The sequence below is a fragment of the Sciurus carolinensis genome, chromosome 11 (genome assembly GCF_902686445.1).
Source record: "Sciurus carolinensis chromosome 11, mSciCar1.2, whole genome shotgun sequence".
Classification (NCBI taxonomy): domain Eukaryota; kingdom Metazoa; phylum Chordata; class Mammalia; order Rodentia; family Sciuridae; genus Sciurus; species Sciurus carolinensis.
This window is the reverse complement of record NC_062223.1, coordinates 23,442,335-23,465,383: the sequence shown is the minus strand read 5'-3', so window position 1 is coordinate 23,465,383 and position 23,049 is coordinate 23,442,335. Positions and strand designations below refer to the sequence as shown.

At 35.2% G+C, this 23,049-nt stretch overlaps 2 protein-coding genes and 2 pseudogenes across 2 annotated transcripts; all 4 read left to right on the top strand.

Annotated features, from left to right (window-relative positions):
- The first annotated feature begins 1,964 nt into the window (after positions 1 to 1,964).
- LOC124959983 (olfactory receptor 5L1-like) lies at positions 1,965 to 2,900 on the top strand. The gene has a single exon (XM_047518489.1). The coding sequence runs from the start codon at positions 1,965 to 1,967 to the stop codon at positions 2,898 to 2,900; it is 936 nt and encodes a 311-aa protein (XP_047374445.1).
- Positions 2,901 to 8,769: 5,869 nt separating this feature from the next.
- On the top strand, positions 8,770 to 9,713 carry LOC124959201 (olfactory receptor 5L2-like; annotated as a pseudogene).
- A 5,210-nt stretch (positions 9,714 to 14,923) lies between these two features.
- LOC124959200 (olfactory receptor 5L1-like) lies at positions 14,924 to 15,868 on the top strand. The gene has a single exon (XM_047517797.1). The coding sequence runs from the start codon at positions 14,924 to 14,926 to the stop codon at positions 15,866 to 15,868; it is 945 nt and encodes a 314-aa protein (XP_047373753.1).
- A 5,531-nt stretch (positions 15,869 to 21,399) lies between these two features.
- Positions 21,400 to 22,339, top strand: LOC124960377 (olfactory receptor 5D16-like; annotated as a pseudogene).
- Positions 22,340 to 23,049: the final 710 nt, after the last annotated feature.

Below are 23,049 nucleotides of genomic sequence, written 5' to 3'. Positions count from 1 at the left end.
TATTATTTTTGGGGGGATGTTTGGATATGAATAACATTTTCTGGGAACTGGAAATTTGATTTTTTTCCATGTTTGAAATCTCTTATAGTCATAAGTGAGAGAAGAATGAGGTGTAAAAGAGGAAAATAGTATTATAGATTTTTAAAAAATTCTGAGTAGTATTCCTCTCAGAGAATTCTTTGAGAAATGTCAAGATTTAAGCACTGCTTTAAGAAAATATACTTCTCCTTTTGAGGTAAAGAACATTCTCAATGGGAAATAGAACAATTTTATCTGCAGAAGCACATATCTCATAAGAAATGCTAGCATGAGAGGAAAATCAACATGAACAATGGAGATAAATGTATTTTCAGTTCTTCTTTTACATCTCTCTCTCACAATAACTCCATCTGTGCAACCTGGTCAAGCCTGCATGGAGAGGCTCCATATGGTCACCCCAACACTGAGGGTGGCAATGAGACACCCATGAGAATTTCCATGGAGGAACACAAACACATGAACCGTCACTGAAGTAGAAAAGGGAGGGATTGCTTTAGCTCTGTACAAAGCACTTTAGAATGTCAATTGAAAGCAGGTTTCTCAGTGACTTACAGTATCATCCGTGGGGTTTGGCTGTGTTGGAGGTGAAGGTGAGGGAGAGGGATGGTAGAGTTTTTAGTAGCATCCTTACTAGATGTAATAAGTACACGCACCTACCATGGTGACAACCAAAAATATCACTGACAAATGCCACGTAGTGGTCATATTCAACTCCTGGTAAAGGAGCAGTGCTCTGTGAACCACTAACCACCTGGTTTTTTTTTTTTTTTTTTTCAGCCTTAAAAACAGGAAAAAAAAATTCAAAATTTTGCATTACTTTGAACTCAGTGGAGGACAACTCATTTTTCCTGGTCATTTAGAGAAAGAAAACAATATAATTACATAAGGATACTATTTTACCTGTCCCTCAGTTTTATTGTTCACTGACTCATTTTATCAGTATCAATTCTAATATCTTTAAAATTATTTGTCATGATATTTTAAAGAGAAGCATATTTTCCTTCATATTACTTTTTAACACATATCATCTTGAACTTAAAAAATAATTTTGAAAATTTCCTGTGATACTTCATTTCTAAATTTTTTATCATAAATAATGCTGCAATGTTAAGTGGTTATTTTTCTCAATAATACCCTATGCACATCTTTGATTAACTCTTAAGGTAGAATCAAAGAAGCAAATTAATTGTCAAGTAGATCATCCTGACATTAAAAATGTTATAAATATAGGAAGGCTGTTCTCAAGAGTACTAATTACCTAAACTGTGGCAAACATTAGGCACTTTATTAAACTGAAAAACTAGGTTAATTTTATAGAAGAAATGATGATATGGAGTATAATAACTACTTTCCCAACTAAAATACATAAACAAAACCTAAACACTTGTGGGATAGTAATTATAAATAAGCCTATCTCATCAGTTTTCAGAAAGGAAAACTCAGAAAATTTTACCACATGTTTTAAAATTTATTTCCTTTGATCACAATATTTGGAATATTGATTATAGAGTCAAGTAGGTAAAATGGCTTTAAAAGTTATACAGAAATTTTGCTAATCAAATAACATGATGACATCACGCCTCATGATTCAATGCCAAACTTGCAATTTTGAAAACCTAATCAAACATACAGAAAAGATTTTATAAATATTAATAATTTCATGTGATCTCTGAAGTAAACTAAAGGCTTTATGCATCTCAATTATGTGATGCCTTAATTTTTGCTAAATTGAATAGCACAGATAACAATTCTCTATGGATAAAATTAACTAACTTATTGATTCTGTTGTTTTTTATTTATTTTTAATTTTTTAAATTTTTTATCCAGTGAAAACTAAATTTCATCACATAATGAAGAATAGCTTTTAATTTTTGGTTTTGTTTTTGTTTTTGTTTCCCCCCACCAGCCACATATAAAGTGGGCACATGGATAAGGAAAACTGTTCCACTGTGACAGAGTTCATTCTCCTGGGATTGTCAGATGTTCCCGAGCTGAGAGTCCCTCTCTTCCTGGTGTTCCTTCTCATCTATGGAGTCACAGTTCTGGCCAACCTGGGCATAGTTGCACTGATCCAGCTCAGCTCTCACCTGCACACTCCCATGTACTTTTTCCTCAGTCACTTGTCCTTTGTGGACTTCTGCTACTCCTCAGTCATAGTGCCCAAAATGCTGGCCAACATATTTACCAAGGACAAAGCCATCTCCTTCCCAGCCTGCATGGTACAATTCTATTTGTTTTGCACTTGTGTGGTCACAGAGGTCGTCCTGCTGGCAGTGATGGCCTATGACCGCTTTGTGGCCATCTGCAACCCATTGCTGTACATGGTCATCATGTCCCAGAAGCTCTGTGCAGAGTTGGTCTCTGGTTGTTACCTCTTAGCATCAGTGTCGGCTCTCATTCATTTGTTTTTGGCCCTTGAGATCCCTTTCCACAGATCAAATGGGATCAACCACTTCTTCTGTGACCTATTCCCTCTCCTAAGTCTTGCCTGCTCTGATGTCAGTGTGAATGAGGTGCTGCTGTTCATTGTGGCTACTTTCAATGAATCTATGACCATTGTGATCATCCTCACCTCCTACCTGTTCATCCTCATCACCATCCTGAAGATACACTCTGCAGAGGGGAGACACAAAGCTTTTTCCACCTGTGCCTCCCACCTCATAGCCATCGTCCATGTTCATGGAACAATCCTTTCCATTTATTGCAGACCCCTTTCAGGCAATGTTGGAGATGCTGACAAAGTGGCCACTGTGTTCTACACTGTGGTGATCCCCATGCTGAACCCCCTGATCTATAGCCTGAGGAATAAGGATGTAAAAGAAACTCTTAGAAAAACTCTCAGTTCTAAAACACATTCCTAGAGAATGTGTACTTGCCAGGACTTAGGTCGCAAAGTTGACGCAGGTGGAGGTGTGGATAGGTGGGCTGCGGTGTTGGAGCACAGGGAATAGGAACAAGCTAAGAAGACATGAGTGAGCTTTTCAATTCATTTATATTTGTATCTTTTCAATTTACAACTGTGGGATTAAACATCTTTCAAAAGTATCAAAACTTTTTTTAAATTTTAAAATAATTTGTGATATTTAAATGAATATGGTTAATGGTACTTATAAGACACACATATTTGGTTTGGTGTGAAACCTTTGCAAGTTAAAGAAGAACATAAGGATCACATTTCATATCAGTCTCCCTGATCCATGAAAGTAAGATTCTTGTCATAGTAGAATCTCTGTCATTTCATAATGAGGATAACACAATTGACACTGTATCCACAGGATGATAAATCTATATGTCACTACATACTTTTATGAGTTTATTTTTTTGTTACTTTATATATGTTATTTACTATATTTTTTTTCCATTTTTTTTTCTGCAGTTGTCCTAATGTCTGGTGCTTGAACCTTAGATGATACCTCATTTCATGTATAATATGATAGTAATTTCACAGTTACATTACAAATATTGAGTTACAGAACCTGAAGGCATCAGCTTAGACTGATCCCTAGTAGATAATTATTGCCCCATGTCTGTCCCTCTCTCTCTCCTCCTTATATATACTTGTAACCATTTACAAAAACATTATTAGGGGTAACAGTTTCTGAAGTGTCTCTTTTTTCACTTTGTTTTCTTCTTATTTTCATGCTAACACTTCAGTTCACTATAGATGAAATGATTAAGGAAACACATATAATTTCTAAGCTCTGTTCATGTTCTTTGCATGCATCTTGGTGTCTTTTATGTATCTAAATTATATGTGTTCATTCATTCCTGATTGATGTACACCACTGGCACTTTGAGGTTGCATTATTATTTCAGTTTCTGAATTGCATTCACATGTTTAAATGAAGCATATACTGTTGTGTAATAATGTTTGAAAAACAATGGACTTGATTTCATGAAAGCCTGGACTGGTACTTTGACTCTGAATTTTTCAGTTTGGAAGAATTTAACTCCTTCAATCCTCTGTTTCCTTCATCTTAATGTATACTATCTTTACTAACCTTATAATACTTCATTAAAACTAAACTTTGAGAGTGTGTATTTACTCACTAAATTCAGGAAAGTGTATCAATGCAGGTATGGATGTGTTTCTGGGGTTTTTTAACTTTTTATCTATTTCACTATCATTTGTTTAAGATGACATCAATAAGAATTAAAATAACTCAAAACAGTTCTAAGAACAACAATATTTGAAACTCTCCCAATTTGGATCCACAGGATTTTACACATGGGCATATATATGATTTCATCAGAGCTTCTCTTTTCTTTTGAAAAGTGTGAAAAATAATATTTAGATGTCTCTTCAACCTCCTATGAAGTTCCTAGAAGATCATTTTAGAACTATTTTGATAGTGGGAATTATGGAATTTAATTTATCTGAAATGACCTTTTGAACATGTGCACGTTGTATAGTCATGGTGTACACCAGCAATACACAGAGGCAGGCACAAGCCCTTGCCTACATTGACATTATGAGGTCAAAGTGCAGTCCTACAAAAGATGGGTAATGTGGCTCCCACATGATGCCTTCTGGTACTGCACACTCATTCATTAAAATGACATCACCTGTCATCCTGTATCATCTGTAAACACCAAGTCTCTGGATGCCTCCTATCTGTTCCCAAACATCAAAACATCCAACCAAGTTAAGGGAACATCAAGAGCAAGCCTGGACCAGAAAGTTTAGACTCACACTGGCTTTTGCTTAGGCACACAGAGAAGAAGGGCAAGTTAGTGTTGTCTGCAGAAATCTATTTTCTGGCATGTACAAGACAATTGCTCCTTGGTTGGGAGGAGCTAATTAATTATAGGTTTTTTTGAACCATCCCAAGGTGGAGGTGATGCCCTTCTGAGAACTCTTGGTGGTTTCTCGCCAGTTTGAGACTGCTCAGTCACTGGTGATGGCCTGCCCATGGAGGATTCTGTGCCTCACAGAATTTACTGGCTTTGGGTTCAAATGCCAGTTGTTTGCTGTCTTCGGGTAGAAGAGTGTACTCAATATCCTTGAGATGCCAAGCTGCCTGGAGCTTCGAGAGATATGGGCACTAACTCATGAGCTTTTAATTGGGCTGTTCCTGCTCACAAGATTTCCTATATTGCTTGTTTGTCTTTCTCTCCTTTATTACTTTTATTTCTCATCCTTTCACCTTCCCTAGAATTTGAGAACCAATCAAAGTTGTGCTGTTTCATGACACTCCTTCGACTGCTGGTCAGACAAGCAGGCCAAGCAAAGGAATGATGATAATGTCATTGCACCTGCATCCTACCTTACAGACCCTCTATGATTGGAAAGGATGCATGCCACTCATCCAGGTAGCTGCCACTGGACAAAACTCCAGCAGGGACAGGAGGCACTGCCTGACAAAGGACAAGAGGGATGGAGGTGCTGTCTGCTGTTGCCACTGAATTCTTCCTGGAGCATCAGTGATCTCCTGTAAGCTTTTCCCAACATACTATGTGTCTCCCATGCTGTCTCTAGGCACTTTCTTTGACCTCTCTGCATCCAAACCCACTCCTTTGGCACAGTTGGGCTGGATCAGACAGGTCTTACCACTGGTTCTGGGACTGGATATATAGTTCACTTTGTAGAGTGCCTGCCTTGCAAGCACAGGTTCCTGGGTTCAACCTCCAGCACTGAAAAAAAAAAAAACACTAGCTCTGAATCTCTGCATTTCTCCATACAGTCATGTAGGTGGGAAAAACAGGAAGCTGTGGCCTTCTCTTCAACTTTGTTCAAATTATGACTGATTGTGCTTCCATCACCTTCTTTGTAAGACGTGCATAAAAACAAAATTGTTTCTTGACTGGTTATTAGGAAGATTAAAAAAGACAATGTTTAGATAAGATTTAGATAGATTCTAACAATGCTTGCTCAATAAACGTGTCCCACCATTAGAGCTATCTGGCCAGCAGATTCATTACCTTTACTGTATTTGAAGAAGCTCTAGTGTGACTCCACACAGTCTGCCCTCCTGGAAGCTAAGGGGTTTTGTAATCTTAAGAGAAAGGGAAAGTTCTTCAGAAATTTTCATGGTAATTTCAAATGGCAAAACAAGCTGTGCTTCACATATCAGATAATAGGACACAGAAGTGCAACTACCCCAAAATTCTGGAAGTAAGTAAGTTTGGATTTAAACATTTTTTTTCTCAATGTAGAATTTTTTTTCTTTTTCATTGGCACATAGTACTTACTTATAGGGCACAGTGTGCTGTTTCTATATGTGTACATGATGATGATAAAATCAGGGTAATTTGTATAACTATCACCTCAAACATTCGTCATGTTTATTTTTTGTGGTGAAAACATTGAAAATTGTTTCTTCTGACCATTTAAATTGTATAGTGCATTATTGTTAACTATGTTCACCCCACTCTGCAATAGAATACCAAGTTACAGTGCTTCCAAAAACATTTTCTGATCACATTCCACAGAGATTAATTATTTTTAAACCTTTTAAATGACATCAATTTCTACTTTGATTTTTTCCTCACTTTGTTATACCATAGAGATTAATATATTTTTAGCTAAGGCATTCATTTCCCAGGGGCATAGTTTATATTATAAAGTCTTTTATTTCATTCTATTCATATCTAACACCTTCAGCTCAATTCCAGGGAAGAAACGTCCATACCACAGTTTTGTTCACTACAACTAGACTCTAGGGACTTGAAAAATGAAAAGACATATATTTTTTGAGAAAAAAAATATGTCTAACTCATCTGTCTTTGACTTAGAGAATGTTTATGATAATACTTATCTCATGCCCTTACTTTTCAAAATTTTTTAATTTTATTTAAGAGACAGGGGAGAGATTACAACTATTTCTTCTGCATCATCAAACACTGATGCATATAAAAATTACAAAGTAAAAACGTTAAACTTTCTCTCTTTCTCTTTCTCCCCCACCTTTGCCACATCAGCAGTCTTCGTGAGATCTGCAGTGACCACAGATGAGCTGGTGATTTCCACTGCTACCCCAGTCTTGGGTTGTGTGAGTGTGACTGTGAGGTGGTCATGAATGTCCTCTGCTCAGTGTAGAAGGATACTTTTGGGTTTTCTTTGGATTTATCATAGACTAGTTCCCTGTTAGCATAGAATATTGGGAATAAATTGTTCAAAGAGGATTTTCCTCTTTTATCCAAGCAAGAGTCTTAGCTTTTTGAAATGGACTTGAATTCATGAGAATAGTTTGTTTTAATTACTTTAAAACTGACTCACAATACAGAGAAACGATCAGACTGTTTGAGTTCAGACGGTCTTCACTCAGTTTTCATTACAATATGTTAATGAAGTAAGTATCTGTTCTTACAATTTAGAGAGGGCAGAGAGTAAAATTACTTAAATTCTATTGGCTTCTTCCTTAAGGGAAAGATCTGGATGATAGTTTCCACTTTCATGAAATATACAATTTACCCTCTTTACACAAATAAAACTTTGAGGGACCTTACAAAATTTTCACTTACCTTTTTAAAATCTGAATAAACCACTTATATATAAGGGTCATAGCCAAATTAAGTTGATGACATATGGAGTGTCTGTCTGTTTTAACATTTCTACATATATACCCTCGCTTACAACTAAAAGTTTGCCTCCTATGTACTGCTGGTGTCTCCTTTTTTAAATTTTTTAAAAACAATCTGAAAGTAAATTTCCACAGTAGATATGATGAACCACAGGTTGATAATTCTTTCACTTATGAATATTGTCAAAACTAATAAACAATAATGAGAATTGAAGATATTTTTTCCTAATTTTTCAATGTAATCATTTGTGATAATATATTACTGTGAATTATATCTGGTAGTTTAAAAATCATTTAGTTTTTATTGTTGTCAGTGTTAAGATTTTCAATAAGTGTTGTCTAATTGCTTTTACAAAAAGCAAGAAAGATGTGTTTTTCTTTCTGTGTCATTAAAAGACTTCATAATTACCATTAAATTGAAATAAATAATCAGTAATTTTATAAAACCTATTATGCCTTAAACTGTATGTATTCATTTTCCTTTTTGGTTCTGAATGACTCCGATTTGAAAGAGTCTTCATGAAACACTATTTTCAAGGACAATGTTCATGTACCTCAACAATAGAATGAGACAGACATCATGACCCTATGTACATGTATGGTTACCCGAATTGTATGAATCTACATCATGCACAACCATAGAAACAAAAAGATATACCCCATTTCTGTACAATGAATCAAAATACAGTCTGTAAAAAAGGGAAATTATAAATAAAAGAGAAAATTAGATAACTTGTATGGGAAAATTTAAGGTTATTGATAAATTTAATAATAACAGTAAAATGTACACAGTAACTTTTATATTTATTGTAATAAATTTTTAAAAATTTTGTGACTAGAAGTTAATTTCCATGTAAAATTAAAGAATATCTTAGAATCTATTTCAAAGTCAATCAAACCACCTAATTCTATACATGATATGAAATGCGCAAGGAAATTAATGACTGAGAATCATTCAAGATTATTGATTAGGTTGAAATTAATTTTCATTTGTGAACTCTATGGAGATATATAGGTTAGAGTATTGTTAAAATTATTGAACATTTTGTAAATTTGACAGTTACATTCCTCTTAGAATTCATGCATACATTTCATTCTAATGTTACTTTTTCCTAAAATTAATAACCACCTCTCACTTTCTCTTTGATGTCTTCCCAGAAGTAAACCAAAACTTACCATAAGTAAGTTAACCTGACATCTGTTGACAATGACTGCAGAAAATTGTTCCACTGTGACAGAGTTCATTCTCCTGGGATTGCCAGATGTCCCTGAGCTGAGAGTCCCTCTCTTCCTGGTGTTCCTTCTCATGTACAGAATCACAGTTCTGGCCAACCTGGGCATGGTTGCACTGTTCCAACTCAGCTCTCACCTGCACACTCCCATGTACTTTTTCTTCAGCCACTTGTCCTTTGTGGACTTTGGCTACTCCTCAATCATAGTGCCCAAAATGCTGACCAATATCTTTGCCAAGGATAAAGTCATTTCTTTCCACGGCTGCATGGTGCAACTCTATTTATTTTGTACTTATGCAATCACAGAGGTCTTCCTGCTGGCAGTGATGGCCTATGACCGCTTTGTGACCATCTGCAACCCACTGCTCTACATGGTCATCATATCCCAGAAGCTCTGTGCACAGCTGGTTTCTGGTTGTTATCTCTATGCATCTATTTGCTCTCTGATTCACCTGTGCTTAACTCTTGAGATCGCAGGTTACAAGTCAAATGTGATCAACCACTTCTTCTGTGACCTACCCCCACTCTTAAATCTGCTTGCTCTGATGTCACTGTGAATGAAGTGCTGCTCTTCATTGTGGTCAATTTCAATGAGGTCATTACCATCACCATCATCCTCACCTCCTACCTGTTCATCCTCATCATCATCCTGAAGATGTGCTCTGCAGAGGGGAGGCGCAAAGCTTTTTCCACCTGTGCCTCCCACCCCACAGCCATAGTCGTCTTCCATGGAACAATCCTGTTCATTTATTGCCAGCCCAGTTCTGGCACTAGTCTGGACATTGACAAAGTGACCACAGTCTTCTACACCGTGGTGATCCCCATGCTGAACCCCCTGATCTACAGCCTGAGGAACAAGGATGTGAAAGAAGCTCTCAGAAAAGTGGTGGACTCCAAAATATTATGCCAGGCAATTTAATAAAGCATATTTTGTAATAAGTGTGAAGAGATGGGCCTAGGAGTTGAAAAGTGGAAGATGAGGAGGAGGTAGGCAGGCATGAGAGAGTCTTTTGGTTCTCTAATCTTTGTGCATTTTCAATTCATAAAGACAGGATTCAGCATTTTCAAAAGTTGCAGATTATTGATATGTTTGTCTTCAATTTGTAATATTGTAAAGTGGTATGAGTAGTAGCCCTCTTAGAACATGAATGTTTAACTTGTTTTAATCTATCATGTACTTTAATGAACTCACAAGTCATTTGTTTCAGTAATCTTTAGGGAAAACATAATATTTTTAAAACTTAAATTCCTGATATCAATAATGAAGAACAGCTTCTCGTCAACTAGTTTATGCAAGCATAAGAATTCCATTCATGCACATATTTTGTTAATTGTTATTTTTTTCTTCTTATTTCCTGTATTGCCATGGTAGTTGTTGCAATGTCCATTATTTTTAGAACTCTGCACATTATTTTATTTTGATAAATGGAGACAATATTCATTTCACAAGAATATTAGAATAAATAAATTATGTGTCTTTTGCAAGCATCTATTATAACTCCTTATATATAATCCATTCTATCTCTTTCTCTGTGGGTTCTGCCTCATGTCTCTTCCTCATTATTAGTCACTGAATCACCATTATTATGAGCAGGTGCATCTATTACTTAGGCTTCTTTTTCACTTTTTCTTATCTTCTGATTCTCATGCTACCTCTCCAATACATTTTGGATTAAATATGTACTGTACCTTGTAAGTGCATAACCCTAACTTTCTTTCTGTTTCTTCCATGTGTATTTATTCTTCATATAAAGATCTTTTATCACTATTTTCTGTGTACCTAAGCAGCATTTCTTAATTCATATGCAGCATTGAATTTTCCTTTATAAATCCATTATGATTTACTTAAATTTGTACTTTGCACTCACTTGTTTAAATTAAGATTCTCCCAGTCATAAAACATTAAAAAGTCACAAGATCCAGTTCATAAAACTAGGATTGGTTTTTCTACCTTAATTATATAACTTGGAACATAATTTCTTTAATTCTTGGCTTCTTACATTTTAACAATAACTAATTCTGCCTAACTCATAGAATTTTATTGATATTAAATATTTTCAATTTTTTAAAATTGTCAGTGGGTCTTTATTTTGTTTATTTATATGTGTTATTGAAACTGAAACACAGTATCTCACACATGCTAGGAAATGAGCTACAATGCGAGCCCCCATTGACATTAAATTTTAACACTGGTGTTCACATGGTCACAAGAAATACATTTTGCTAATTAATAATTAGAAATCAGAGTGATTTCTTTACTATTAATTATAAGATACAATCTACCATAGAGATCTTTAAACAAATGAAACTGTCTTAAACTAGATAAAATTTGGTAGAGATTCCAATATCAGTGCTCTTATTTAAAATCTCATCAGGAGGAAGAGCAGCAAGTGAGTCCACAATATCATCCTTTTTATACTGAATTTTCACATTTCACTCAAGATTTTACGATTCACAACTATAAGATCTTTACACCAAAAACCTAAGTTCAACGTAGAGTAAGAAAAACCAAAAAGAATAGAAGATAAGATTTATGATCTAGAGTGGCTTTGGCAATTAACTTTAACTGTGTGCACACCCTTATTCCTGACAAGGCAGAGATCAGAGCAAGAGCAAACATTCCAGATAAAGGGAATGAAGATAAGTGTTCTGCTTGAAACTTTTCTATGTAAGTATCCATTCTAGAGAGGATATGGGAATGTGTGAGAAGGGCAACAGATCAGGGAAAACCCTTTCTGATCACCAGAAATCCACATTTTGGTTGGGAGAGAAAACCATGCTGTTGTATATATGAATAACTAAGTTACACTGAGATGCTAACATCAGTTAAACAAGAGCTAATTCACAGAAATTGTGACTATTACATAATAATGAATATGGTCTGGAGGAATCAGGAAACATTGCAGGGAAGGTTCCTCTGGTTCCACATTTTTCTTTTCATTCTTTTTTTTTTCTTTCTTTCTTTTTTATTCTGCCCTATAGTCCAAATATGTGCATGAGACAGGTCCTAACACTGGCTCTGAGTCTGTTCTTTACTCCATACAGTCACATGGTTGGGAAAAAACAGGAAGCAGTTGCCTTCTCCAGCAACTCTTTGCCTTGTTTAAAGTACAACAGATAGACATGATTTAGAGCTGGACGTGGTAGCCCACTTCCGTAATTCCTGTGGCTCAAGCGTCTGAGGCTGGAGGATTGAAAATTCAAAGCCAGACTCAGCAACTTAGCAAGGCCCTAAGCAACTCAGTGAGACCCTGTCTCAAAATTAATAAATAAAACACAGAGCATGGGCTTGGCATTTTATTAGGTAGTTAAACACCCTGGGTTCAATACCTGATCCGTCCCCCCCCACAAAAAAAAAAAGAAAGAAAATATTTACATAGATTCTGACACACAATGCCTGCTCAATAAGTGTGTCCTATGATTACAGCGATCTGACCAGCAGATCCATTACCTTTACTGTATGAGAAGAAACTCCAGTGTTGCTGTACACAGTCTGCCCTCCTGGAATCTGAGGATTGTTGTAATCTTATGAGAAAGGGAAAGTTCGTCAGAAATATTTATCATAATTCCAATGCAATACAAGCTGTGCCTCATATATCAGATACTAGGATACAGAATTCCAATCACCCATAAAATCTAGAAAAAAGAAGGTTTGGTGTCAAATTATTTTTCCCCCACTCAGGATATTTTTTTCTTTTTAATTGGCCCAAAATTGTGCATATTTATAGGACACAGTATGCTGCTTCTATGCATGTATACATGATGCACTGATCATATCAGGGCAATTATATATCTTTGACCACAAACATTTGTCATTTTATTGCATGAAAACATTGAATATTCTCTTTTCTGGCCATTTAAAATATACAATGCATTATTGTTAACTATGTTCACCCTACTCTGTAATATAGCACCAAGTATGGTGGTTTTAAACCAGATTTTCTGATCACATTCCACAGAGATTCATTATTTTTGAGCCTTCGGTAACATCAATTTTTACTTCGATTTTCATTTATTTTCTTATGCCATAGAGATTAGTAATTGTTTTAAGTAAGGGATCCATTTCCCAGGAGTTTAATTTACAGTATAATAGCATTCTATACACATCTAACACATTCAGTTCCAGTGAGGAAACATCTATATCACAGGTTTGTTCTCTAAAACTAGACTCTAGGTACTTGAAAATGAAAAGACATGTACTTTCTGAGCAACCAATCATAATTAATGATATGTTTAACTCATTTGTCTTAGAATTAAAGAATTTTTATGAGAACACTTATCTCATGCCCTTACTTTTTAAATATTTGTTTCTTGTATTTAAGAGACAGGAGAGAAATTAGAACCATTTCTTCTGCAACATAAAACATCAATGCATATAAAAATGCAAACTAAAAAATGGTAGACTTTCTCTTTTCCTCTTATTTTTCCAACTTTTGCCACACCAGTATCCTTCATAAGGTGTTTAATGATCAAAGATGAGCTCATGATTACCACTGCCACCCTAATTTTGAAGGTTTTTTTAATATTCCTGCAAGCTGGTAATGAACTACCTCTGCTTAGCAGAGGATACTTTTAGATTTTCTACGGAGTTGTTGTAGTTTAGTTCCCTATTACTATAGAACATTGAAATAGAATTTTTAAAGAGGATTTTTCATTTGCATTCAGGCAAATATCTTAACTTTCTTTTCTTTCCTTTCTTTCCTTTCTTTTTTTTCTGTTCTCCTTCTCATTCTCTTTCTTCTCTTTTTTAAATGTTTAAGACACAAGAAAACCATGGTTTCAGGTGAATAATTTATTGCCATTTCATGAAAATTGATTAAAGATACAGAGAAAATATCAGGCTGTTTCTCTTCCAGACCATCTTCAGTCAATTTGGATTACAATGGCATAGCAAAGTCTCTATTTCTACAAGGTAAGAAGGAAGGCATAAAGTAAGATCTTTCAACTTCCGTAGGCCTCTTTCTTAAGGGAAAGGTCTGTATGGTAGTTTCCACTTACATGAAATATAAAATATTACCCCTTTACCCAAATAACTCTTTGAGGGACCTTAGAAAGTTTTCATCTACCTCTATTTTAATGTGATTGAAATATTTTATATCTGGGTTGTAGTCAAATTAATTTGATGACATATGGTGTATCTACCTGTATTCACTTCTAAACATAATTCTCATTTACAAGTAAACCCTTGCACTCTAGGTATTACTGGTGTCTATTCTTTAAAATTTGTCATTTTAAAACAATTTGAAAGTACATTTCTACCATAGATATGATAAAGCATAGTTTAAATAACTTTATTTTTGAATATTGTCAAAACAGTCACAGACAATAATGTACCATTGAACATAAATTTCCATAACTTTTCAATATAATCATTTCTGATATTGTTTTACTAAGAATAAAATATCTAATTAAAATAACAACTTTTACTATTTGAAATGTTAAGACTTTCAATAAATGTTGCCTAATTTATTAAAAAATGTGCAAATTTTTTTCTGTGACATTATAGGACTTCATAATTATTGTTTTAATGAAATCATAACTTTGCTAATTTGATAATAAAAACAATTGTGTCTTTGAGTGTATGTGTTAAGGCCCTTTTTTATTGACTAATTCTAATTATAGAGAGTCTTCATGAACTACAAGATTCAAAGAAAATGTTCACACACTACAATAGAATTTTAGGTAAATCGTACGTGCAGATTTAGGTTACTGAAAGATTTTAAACCTCAACAAAAAAGTACACCAAAAATTTTATACTTGTTTTACAATTCATGATCATAACTTCTTAGTGAATCCAAGCTAATTTCTAAGCAGCATTAAAGTATGTCTTTGAATCTATTCAAACTCTGCTAAACCACCTAATTCAATGAATCATCTTAACTGTACAGGGTCGTAGTTAACTGAGAATCATTCAAGATAGCTGCTCATGCTTAAATTAACTTTCATAGTAAGATCTACAGAGATTCATATTTTATATTATTCATAAAACTTGAACATTTTGAAAACATGAGTTATGTTTCTCTTACAATCAATGAATGTGTTTAATATTAATATATTTTCTCTTTGATCTCCTCCCTTAACTAGCTCAAAACTTCTCATATGTATTCCTTAACTTGACTTGTTGTGACAATGACGGAGAAAAACTGCACCACTGTGACTGAGTTCATTCTCCTGGGATTGTCAGATGTCCCCGAGCTGAGAGTCCCTCTCTTCCTGGTGTTCCTTCTCATCTATGGAGTCACAGTTCTGGCCAACCTGGGCATGGTCCCACTGATCCAGCTCAGCTCTCACCTGCACACTCCCATGTACTTTTTCCTCAGTCACTTGTCCTTTGTGGACTTCTGCTACTCCACAATCATAGTGCCCAAAATACTGGCCAACATCTTTTCCAAGGACAAAGCCATTTCTTTCCAGGGCTGCATGGTGCAACTCTATTTATTTTGTACTTATGCAATCACAGAGGTCTTCCTGCTGGCAGTGATGGCCTATGACTGCTTTGTGGCCATCTGCAACCCATTGTTGTACATGGTCATCATGTCCCAGAAGCTCTGTGCAGAGTTGGTCTCTGGCTGTTACCTCTTAGCATCAGTGTCTGCTGTCATTCATCTCTGCTTAACTCTTGACATCCCAGGTTACAAGTCAAATGTGATTAACCACTTCTTCTGTGACCTACCCCAACTCTTGAATCTTGCTTTCTCTGATGTCACTGTGAATGAAGTGCTGCTCTTCATTGTAGTCAATTTCAATGAGGTCATTACCATCATCATCCTTACCTCCTACCTGTTCATCCTCATCACCATCCTGAAGATGTGCTCTGCAGAGGGGAGGCACAAAGCTTATTCCAGTTGTGCCTCCCACCTCACAGCCATAGTCATCTTCCATGGAACAATCCTGTTCATTTATTGCCAGCCCAGTTCTGGCACTAGTCTGGACATTGACAAAGTGACCACAGTCTTCTACACCGTGATGATCCCCATGCTGAACCCCCTGATCTACAGCCTGAGGAACAAGGATGTGAAAGAAGCTCTCAGAAAAGTGGTGGATTCCAAAATGTTATCCAGGGTGTTAACATAATTTGGGTTAAGGGATGAAAAATGTGTATTGTGATAATAATAATTTCATAAAAATCTTAGGAGAAAAGTTACATGTCATGGGTAAACACTTTTTATAATCATTTATTTATAATACATTCTATAGTTGTCTCTATGGATTCTGTATCTGTTCTTATTCATCACTGTTAATCAGGTAAATGCCATTATTATGAGTAGCAGACTACTGCTTTTACCATGCCTGAACTTCTTATATTCATGTTACATCTACAGTACACTGAGGATAAAATACTTTCACTTGTAAGTAGATTTCTAACCTTCATCTTACATGTGTATTTAGTCTTCATAAGATAATCTTTGTCACTTTTTGTCTTTCTCAGGAACATTTCTTGATTCAGCCTTTTCTCCTGTGGAACATCGATTCTTCCTTTGTAAATACACTATGAATTATGACCATTTCTACTTGGACTTGCTTTTAAAATGAAGTTTCTAACCTTGTATTTATAAAAAGTTAGAAAATCAATAGACCCAATTCAAAAAAACTAAATTGGTGTTTCAACCTTCATTTTTTAATTTGGAAATTTTATCTTCACTTTTTCAATTCTTGTTTTCCTACATTTCAACACTTACTCATTGTTCTAACCTCTCAAGATTTTATTGAGCTTAAATTTTGACAAGGTATATTCAGTACTGTTCACATGCTCACAAGAAATAAACTTTGCTAATTAATGATTTGAGATTACAATGACATCTTTACTATTAATTGTAAAGTATCTTCAACTATAGAGATTTCATAAGAGATGAAACTGTCTTAGAACAGATAAATTGTGGTACAGATTCAAGTTATCAATGTTCTTATGTAGAATTTTGTCAGGAGAAAGAATTTGAGTCCATATTGTGTCCATATTAACACTCTCTTTATACTGAATTTTCACATTTCACTCATACTTTCTAGTTTATCACTATTTATACGGTAACACCAAAAACCTAAGGGCACTATTAGGTAAGATAAACCTAGAAGAGTAGAAGATAAGTTTTGGGATACTGAGTAGCTTTGACTATTAATAAATAAACTTTAACTTTGGACACATTATTATTCCCAACAAGGTGAGAACAGAGTGAGAGCAAACATTCCAGATGAAGGGACTAAAGACAAGTGTCCTGCTTGATACTTTCCTCTGTAATGTCCAGTCTTGAGAGACCCTGTGGATATGTGAGGACAGACACAGGGGAAACCCTTTCTGATCACCAGAAATCCACATTTTGGTTGGAGAGAAAACCATACCAATGTATATATAGACAACCACACCTCACCAAGGTCTGAGTGATGGTTAAGTATGGGTTAATTTGCAGAAATTGTGACAAAATGCATAAAATGAATGTAGTCATGAGGAATCATAAAGTGTTGCATAGAAGTTTCCCTACCTCAGTAATATTTTGATGTATAAATAACATAAATGATACTCTAAAGATAGGTGAGATATCTCACAGATCTGTTTGACAAGTACACATTAACAGTAGATAGATACATAAAAAGTTACTGATAATTATAGGAACTAAAATTTGTGAAGAAAATTGAGATATATTAAATTGACTAGACCAGACATGGAGAGCCAGTATTAGGATCTTAAATATGCACTCAGATTTACTCACTGGAGAATAAATTGGTCTCTATATCATGTATTCACTGATTTATTTTGATTTAGTTTGAACATATTTATTTTGGTAACAAGTGATATGATTGCATTTTCCATTCCCTCTTTTCTCAACCACGTGAAAAAAAAGTGTATCCATCCAATGATATTTATGTATATCCAAAAAGATATATGTTGCTTTTTGTAAAGAGTGATTATAGGACAGCATCTTAGGCATATATGAAAACACATGTATGAATATAAAAGTAACAAAAGCATAATCAAAACAAATATCACTGGAGATGGAAAAAAGAATCAAGAATTTTGACTTTTGTAGATATTTGGGATTGTAATATTCAGGATAAATTTCTGAAAGTCATGTTCTAAATCAGAAGCAAAGAAGAAATCATTCTATGAATAATAGCATATATTTTTGTAGGATATTGAGATATTGTAATAACATTAGACATCCGGGGATACTGGTTCTAGTAAGATTTAGCTCCTAGGACAGGAAGAAACAAATTCCAAGCATTTGTAGTCTTATACTGAATATATATGAAGAAAGTTATCCACATTGTATCTCTGGCAAGAACATAACCAAGTAGTCAAGGGACATAATGGAAGAATCTACCTGCTGCTGGTTAGAGTAATAAAAGGGCGCTGAAACTTTGCAAAGAACAGAGGCATAGCAGAAATTTAAGAGATAATTGTTGAATAAATAAAAAAAAATTATAATCTCTGCTCTACTTTGTCATTCTAAAAAAAAGTTGTGGAGTGGGAGAATATTCATGGAGCAGAGGGAGATGGTATTCAATTGAGTTAAGTTTTACATAAAATGTTTCTAAAGATGCTGTTGACCTCATTTACATTTTCCATGAAACAAGAATTACATCAGAAATGAGTCCTTAGTGTTAATTGCTGTTTTGAGGCCCCTGGAGAAAAGGCAACCAATTTCCTCTAGGACAAGACCCCAAAGGGAGATGGAATAGAAATAAGGGTACTGTGTCTCCCCAAATGAATCTCTCAAGACCAGTGGGGCTGCCTTTGCCACCGGGAGGCAAGTTCACAGGTCTGAGAAAGTGCAGATGATGTTTTCTAAGGAAGGTTTTTAGAAGATGACCTGGGTTTTGTCAGATTTTCATGGGAAAACAATTTCGGGAAATTTTGAGCCACTGCACATGTTATGTATGGGGTTACTGAGGGGAAGCGTGCTCTTTCTCGAGAACTTTGTATGGAGAAACTCGCTTTGAAGAAGTACACTGTGAGTGGGAGAAGTTAGGCCACTGTGAGTTTTCAGGAATATATATCTCCTTGTGTGTGGTAGAATTTAAAGGAGTTTGCAAGAGAAATAGGTATTTAAATGAAATGTATTTGAAAGGACTAAGTGAACCTTCTAAGGAAATCTAACAAAGAGAACATGATCTAAATATGTTTTTAGAGCGTGGACATAAAGCTGATTCATGAGGGACAAAACAAGAACTATCAGAAAAAAATTATAAAAAGTATTTTTAAATATCACATTTACCCATATTTAAAGAAAATACAAATTGTTGGATCTGTAAAATATTATCATTTGAGGGAAAAGGAATCCTGATATGGAAATTATACATTAGTTTTAAGTAGCAATCAGAAGAAACACAAAAAGCTATCCAAATCAGGAAAATAAAGAAATAGTTCTTTACAGAACATTATGAATCTTTCTTCTTCAAATAAATTTGGAGATTTTTGTTTTTCACAAATGGGTGGAGTCAGTGAGACACTGCCAGTGAACGGAGGCCAGAGATTCTGCTGTACCTGATACAATTCACAAGTTAGCCTCCTATTACACAGAATAATCCAGCACAGAAGATAAGTCCTACTGAAGTTTAAAAATAGTAAGATAAAACAATCATAAATAATTTTAAACAGAATTGACTACAAAAAGTTTGTCTTCCCAATGATATTTAAGTCCTTGGATATCTGAACATAGGCCCATAGAGAGTCCTCCATGTTGGAACATCTGGAAACTGTCTCTTGATTACAGAACCAAAGAAGTTTTACCAGAAATGATAGTATGAGAAAGGGTCCTCATTAAAGGAAATGTGGTTGAGGGAGCCCTGCTCACAGTACTAAAGAAAGGTCTCAGGTGAACTGGTTGTGCTGATTGCCATAAAACACTAAGTTGTTCTGGATATAGGGTTGCTAGATTTAGCAAAAATAGAGGATACCAAATTGAATTTGAACATCAGATAAACAAATATTTTTCTCTGAGTATACACCATGCAATATTTAGGACATACAGAAAAAATTCATCATTTATCTGAGACTCAAATTTAACTAGGGTTCTCTAATTTATCTGACAATGATACCTGAGCACCAGAGAAAGCCCTACAATCTCTCCATGTCAATAACCCTTTGCTCCTGAATGTCTTCTCAATTTAGTGACAACATCTTACCATTTTCTTCCAATTTTTTCAGGGGGTTGGAGCAGACAGGTATTAGAGGGGCAGAATGAGTGTTTCAGATGACTTAATAGGATGAAGAATAGAGGATCCAAGAAAGAGAAAATGTCTTTGTGGGTGATTATGGATTTTCATCATGCCTATTCATATCCAAGTGAGACATTTCTGTGAAATCCAGTCTGTATGTTTCAGCTTAGTGCCAACATTCAAAGCATCTTTGAGACTCTCATCACTTTCTTTCCCATTTGACATTCTTAAGGTTCTCTAAAAGGTAATCAAAATAGTTAGAGCAGCTCAGGAGTCTGAGACAAGGAGGATCACAGTGTCAAAGATAGACTCAGCAAAAGCAAGGCACCAAGCAACTCAGTGAGACCCTGTCTCTAAATAAAATACAAAATAGATGTGGCTTAGTGGTCAATTGCCCCTGAGTTCAATCCCCAGTCCCCACCTCAAAATAATAATAATTAGAAAAATAAGTATGAAAATGTGATATTTATAAATTAAAATGTTAAATTTTATATCTCCAATGCAAATCAAAATGGCAGTGGAGACCAGATAACAATTTGATAGGAATTCAAGAAAACTGGGTTCATTGATGATCTAATATTGGTAAGTTTTTGGTCAAGTCATGGTGGTATTTTTGTGTGGAGTGTGGGTAGTGCTAGGGATGAAGCCTATGGGCTTGTGCATGCAAGGTTAGTGCTCTGCCACTGAGTTATATCCCCATGCCCTGTATTTATTTTAAAAATATGAGGCAGTGTCTATAAGTTACTGAGGCTAGGGTCAAACTTGCAATACTCCTGCCTCAGCTAATTATGGCTTCTTCAAGTTTCCCTTTGTTCATCCAGAGAGCAGAGCAGTTTAACAGATAATTTTCAATACTAAAAAAAGGAAATTACAGACTCCTATGTCTGATATATTCAATTAAGGCAGAATAATGATTAAGATGCTAAATGAATAATTAAACCATGCATATAAATGAAAATTAGATGGACTATTCTTTTGGAGTGTCAAAATGTAAGCAAAAATCATTATTAGATAAACTAGTTATAGAATCCATTTCAAATGCTTGCACTTTTTACGAGTAATCACAGAACCAAAATAACTATTTCATTTTGCTAGACATTATTCTTGAAGAGATAATGAAGCTCACTGAGATTTGAATATTGTACATGAGGAATTGATCACATGTTTCTGTTCAAACTGCTGAGCTAATAATGATTATCTTTGCATATTTTCAAATTACGTTGCAGAATATGAGAATAATTAGTAGTACAGTTTCTGAGAAAGTAAAATTCATTCAAATCATATTTCTGAAACTTCAATTCTTTTGGTCTTGATACTGGATAATTTTGGGGGTCATAAAAGAGATTCATCTTGTTTCACCTCATATTCTGCTGAGGGGGTGATTAAGCATGATTTTGGTGTCACTTTCCTTCTTTTATTTCCAAGATGATTTTCAGATCTCACTGAAAGAAAACATGTTTCTGAAAGAGAGAAATGTAACCTCCCAAGCCACCTTCACCCTCTTGGGCTTCTTGTATCACCCAGAACTGCAGGGTCCCCTCTTCTTGGTATTTCTGGCAGTCTACAACTTCAGTTTGGTAGGGAACCTTGGGATGATTGTGATCATCAGAATTAACCCAAAATTGCACACTCCCATGTATTTTTTCTTCAGTCACCTCTCATTTGCGGATTTCTGCTATTCCTCTATCATTGCTCCTAAGATGCTGGTGAATCTACTGGTAGAAGACTGAACCATTTTGCTTTCAGGGTGCATGGTCCAGTTCTTTTTCTTTGCACCTTTATAGTTACTGAATTGATTCTATTTGCTGTGATGGCCTATGACTGCTTTGTGGCCATTTGTAACCCACTGCTCTACACTGTGGTCATGTCCCAGAGACTCTGTGCCCTGCTGGTGTTTGGATCTTATGCATGAGGAGTCACATGTTCCTTAACCCTTACATGTTCTGCTTTAAAATTATATTTTCAGGGCTTCAACATAATCACTTCTTCTGTGAGTTATCGTCCCTGATATCCCTCTCTTGCTCTGATTCTTATCTCAGTCAGTTGCTGCTTTTCACTGTTGCCACTTTTAATGAGATAAGCACATTGCTCATCATTCTTACCTCTTACATGTTTATTATCACCACTGCCTTGAAGATGCGATCAGCCAGTGGGCAGCGCAAAATCTTCTCCACCTGTGCCTCTCACCTGATGGCCATCTCCATCTTCCACGGCACCATCGTCTTCCTCTACTGTATGCCCAACTCCAAGAACTCCAGGCACACAGTCAAAGTGGCCTCTGTGTTTTACACAGTGGTGATCCCCATGTTGAACCCCCTGATCTACAGTCTGAGAAATAAGGATGTCAAGGACACAGTCAATAAATTAATGCACACCACACTTTTTAAATATTAACTATATATATTTAATATGGCTATCACACCATGATTTTTTGAATTAACTCTGGTCAAGTTTCTTTTTCTTAAAATCACTTTAGATTTCAAAAGGAGAAAATATTTTGCAACGGAAAACATTTTAATATGAACTTTAAACCAACGAGCCTATACTTGGCGTGACTTGTATAAGCCAGATAAAACTAATTGATCTTGACTTCTGTCTTTGTCTAAAAATTATATAATGTCATTTAGTCCACAAGTTGATTTTGTGTGGCAAATGAAAATGTACACGATGTATCTCCCATATTATGTATGTGTAGCACAGGCTAATGCTGCCCTTCTCTCATTCCTGGTGACTCCTAGAGTTAAAGTGCTAAATTACCAGTTGCTTTTGTAAAATTAGTGAAATAAATGAAAGGGAAAGGTTGTTGAACCTTCCAAGGAATTCAAAATTTATTCCTGAAGATAAATACAGTAAGTGAGTTTGTGGTGATATCCTTTTCAAATTCATCTGATAAATGATGATGATGTCATATTTCCTTGCTATTTACCTTGACCTTGAAAGATGGGCATATTTTTCTCTTTTTTAAGAGAAACAAAAAATCAACACACGACATTTTATTCTGGAGTTAATTCTTATTCATCCACTGCTTCATGAAGGCATGAAGTTTTATTCAGGAGCAAGAAAAATGTTCAGGAGGTGATTATAATTATGGCATTGAAATAATA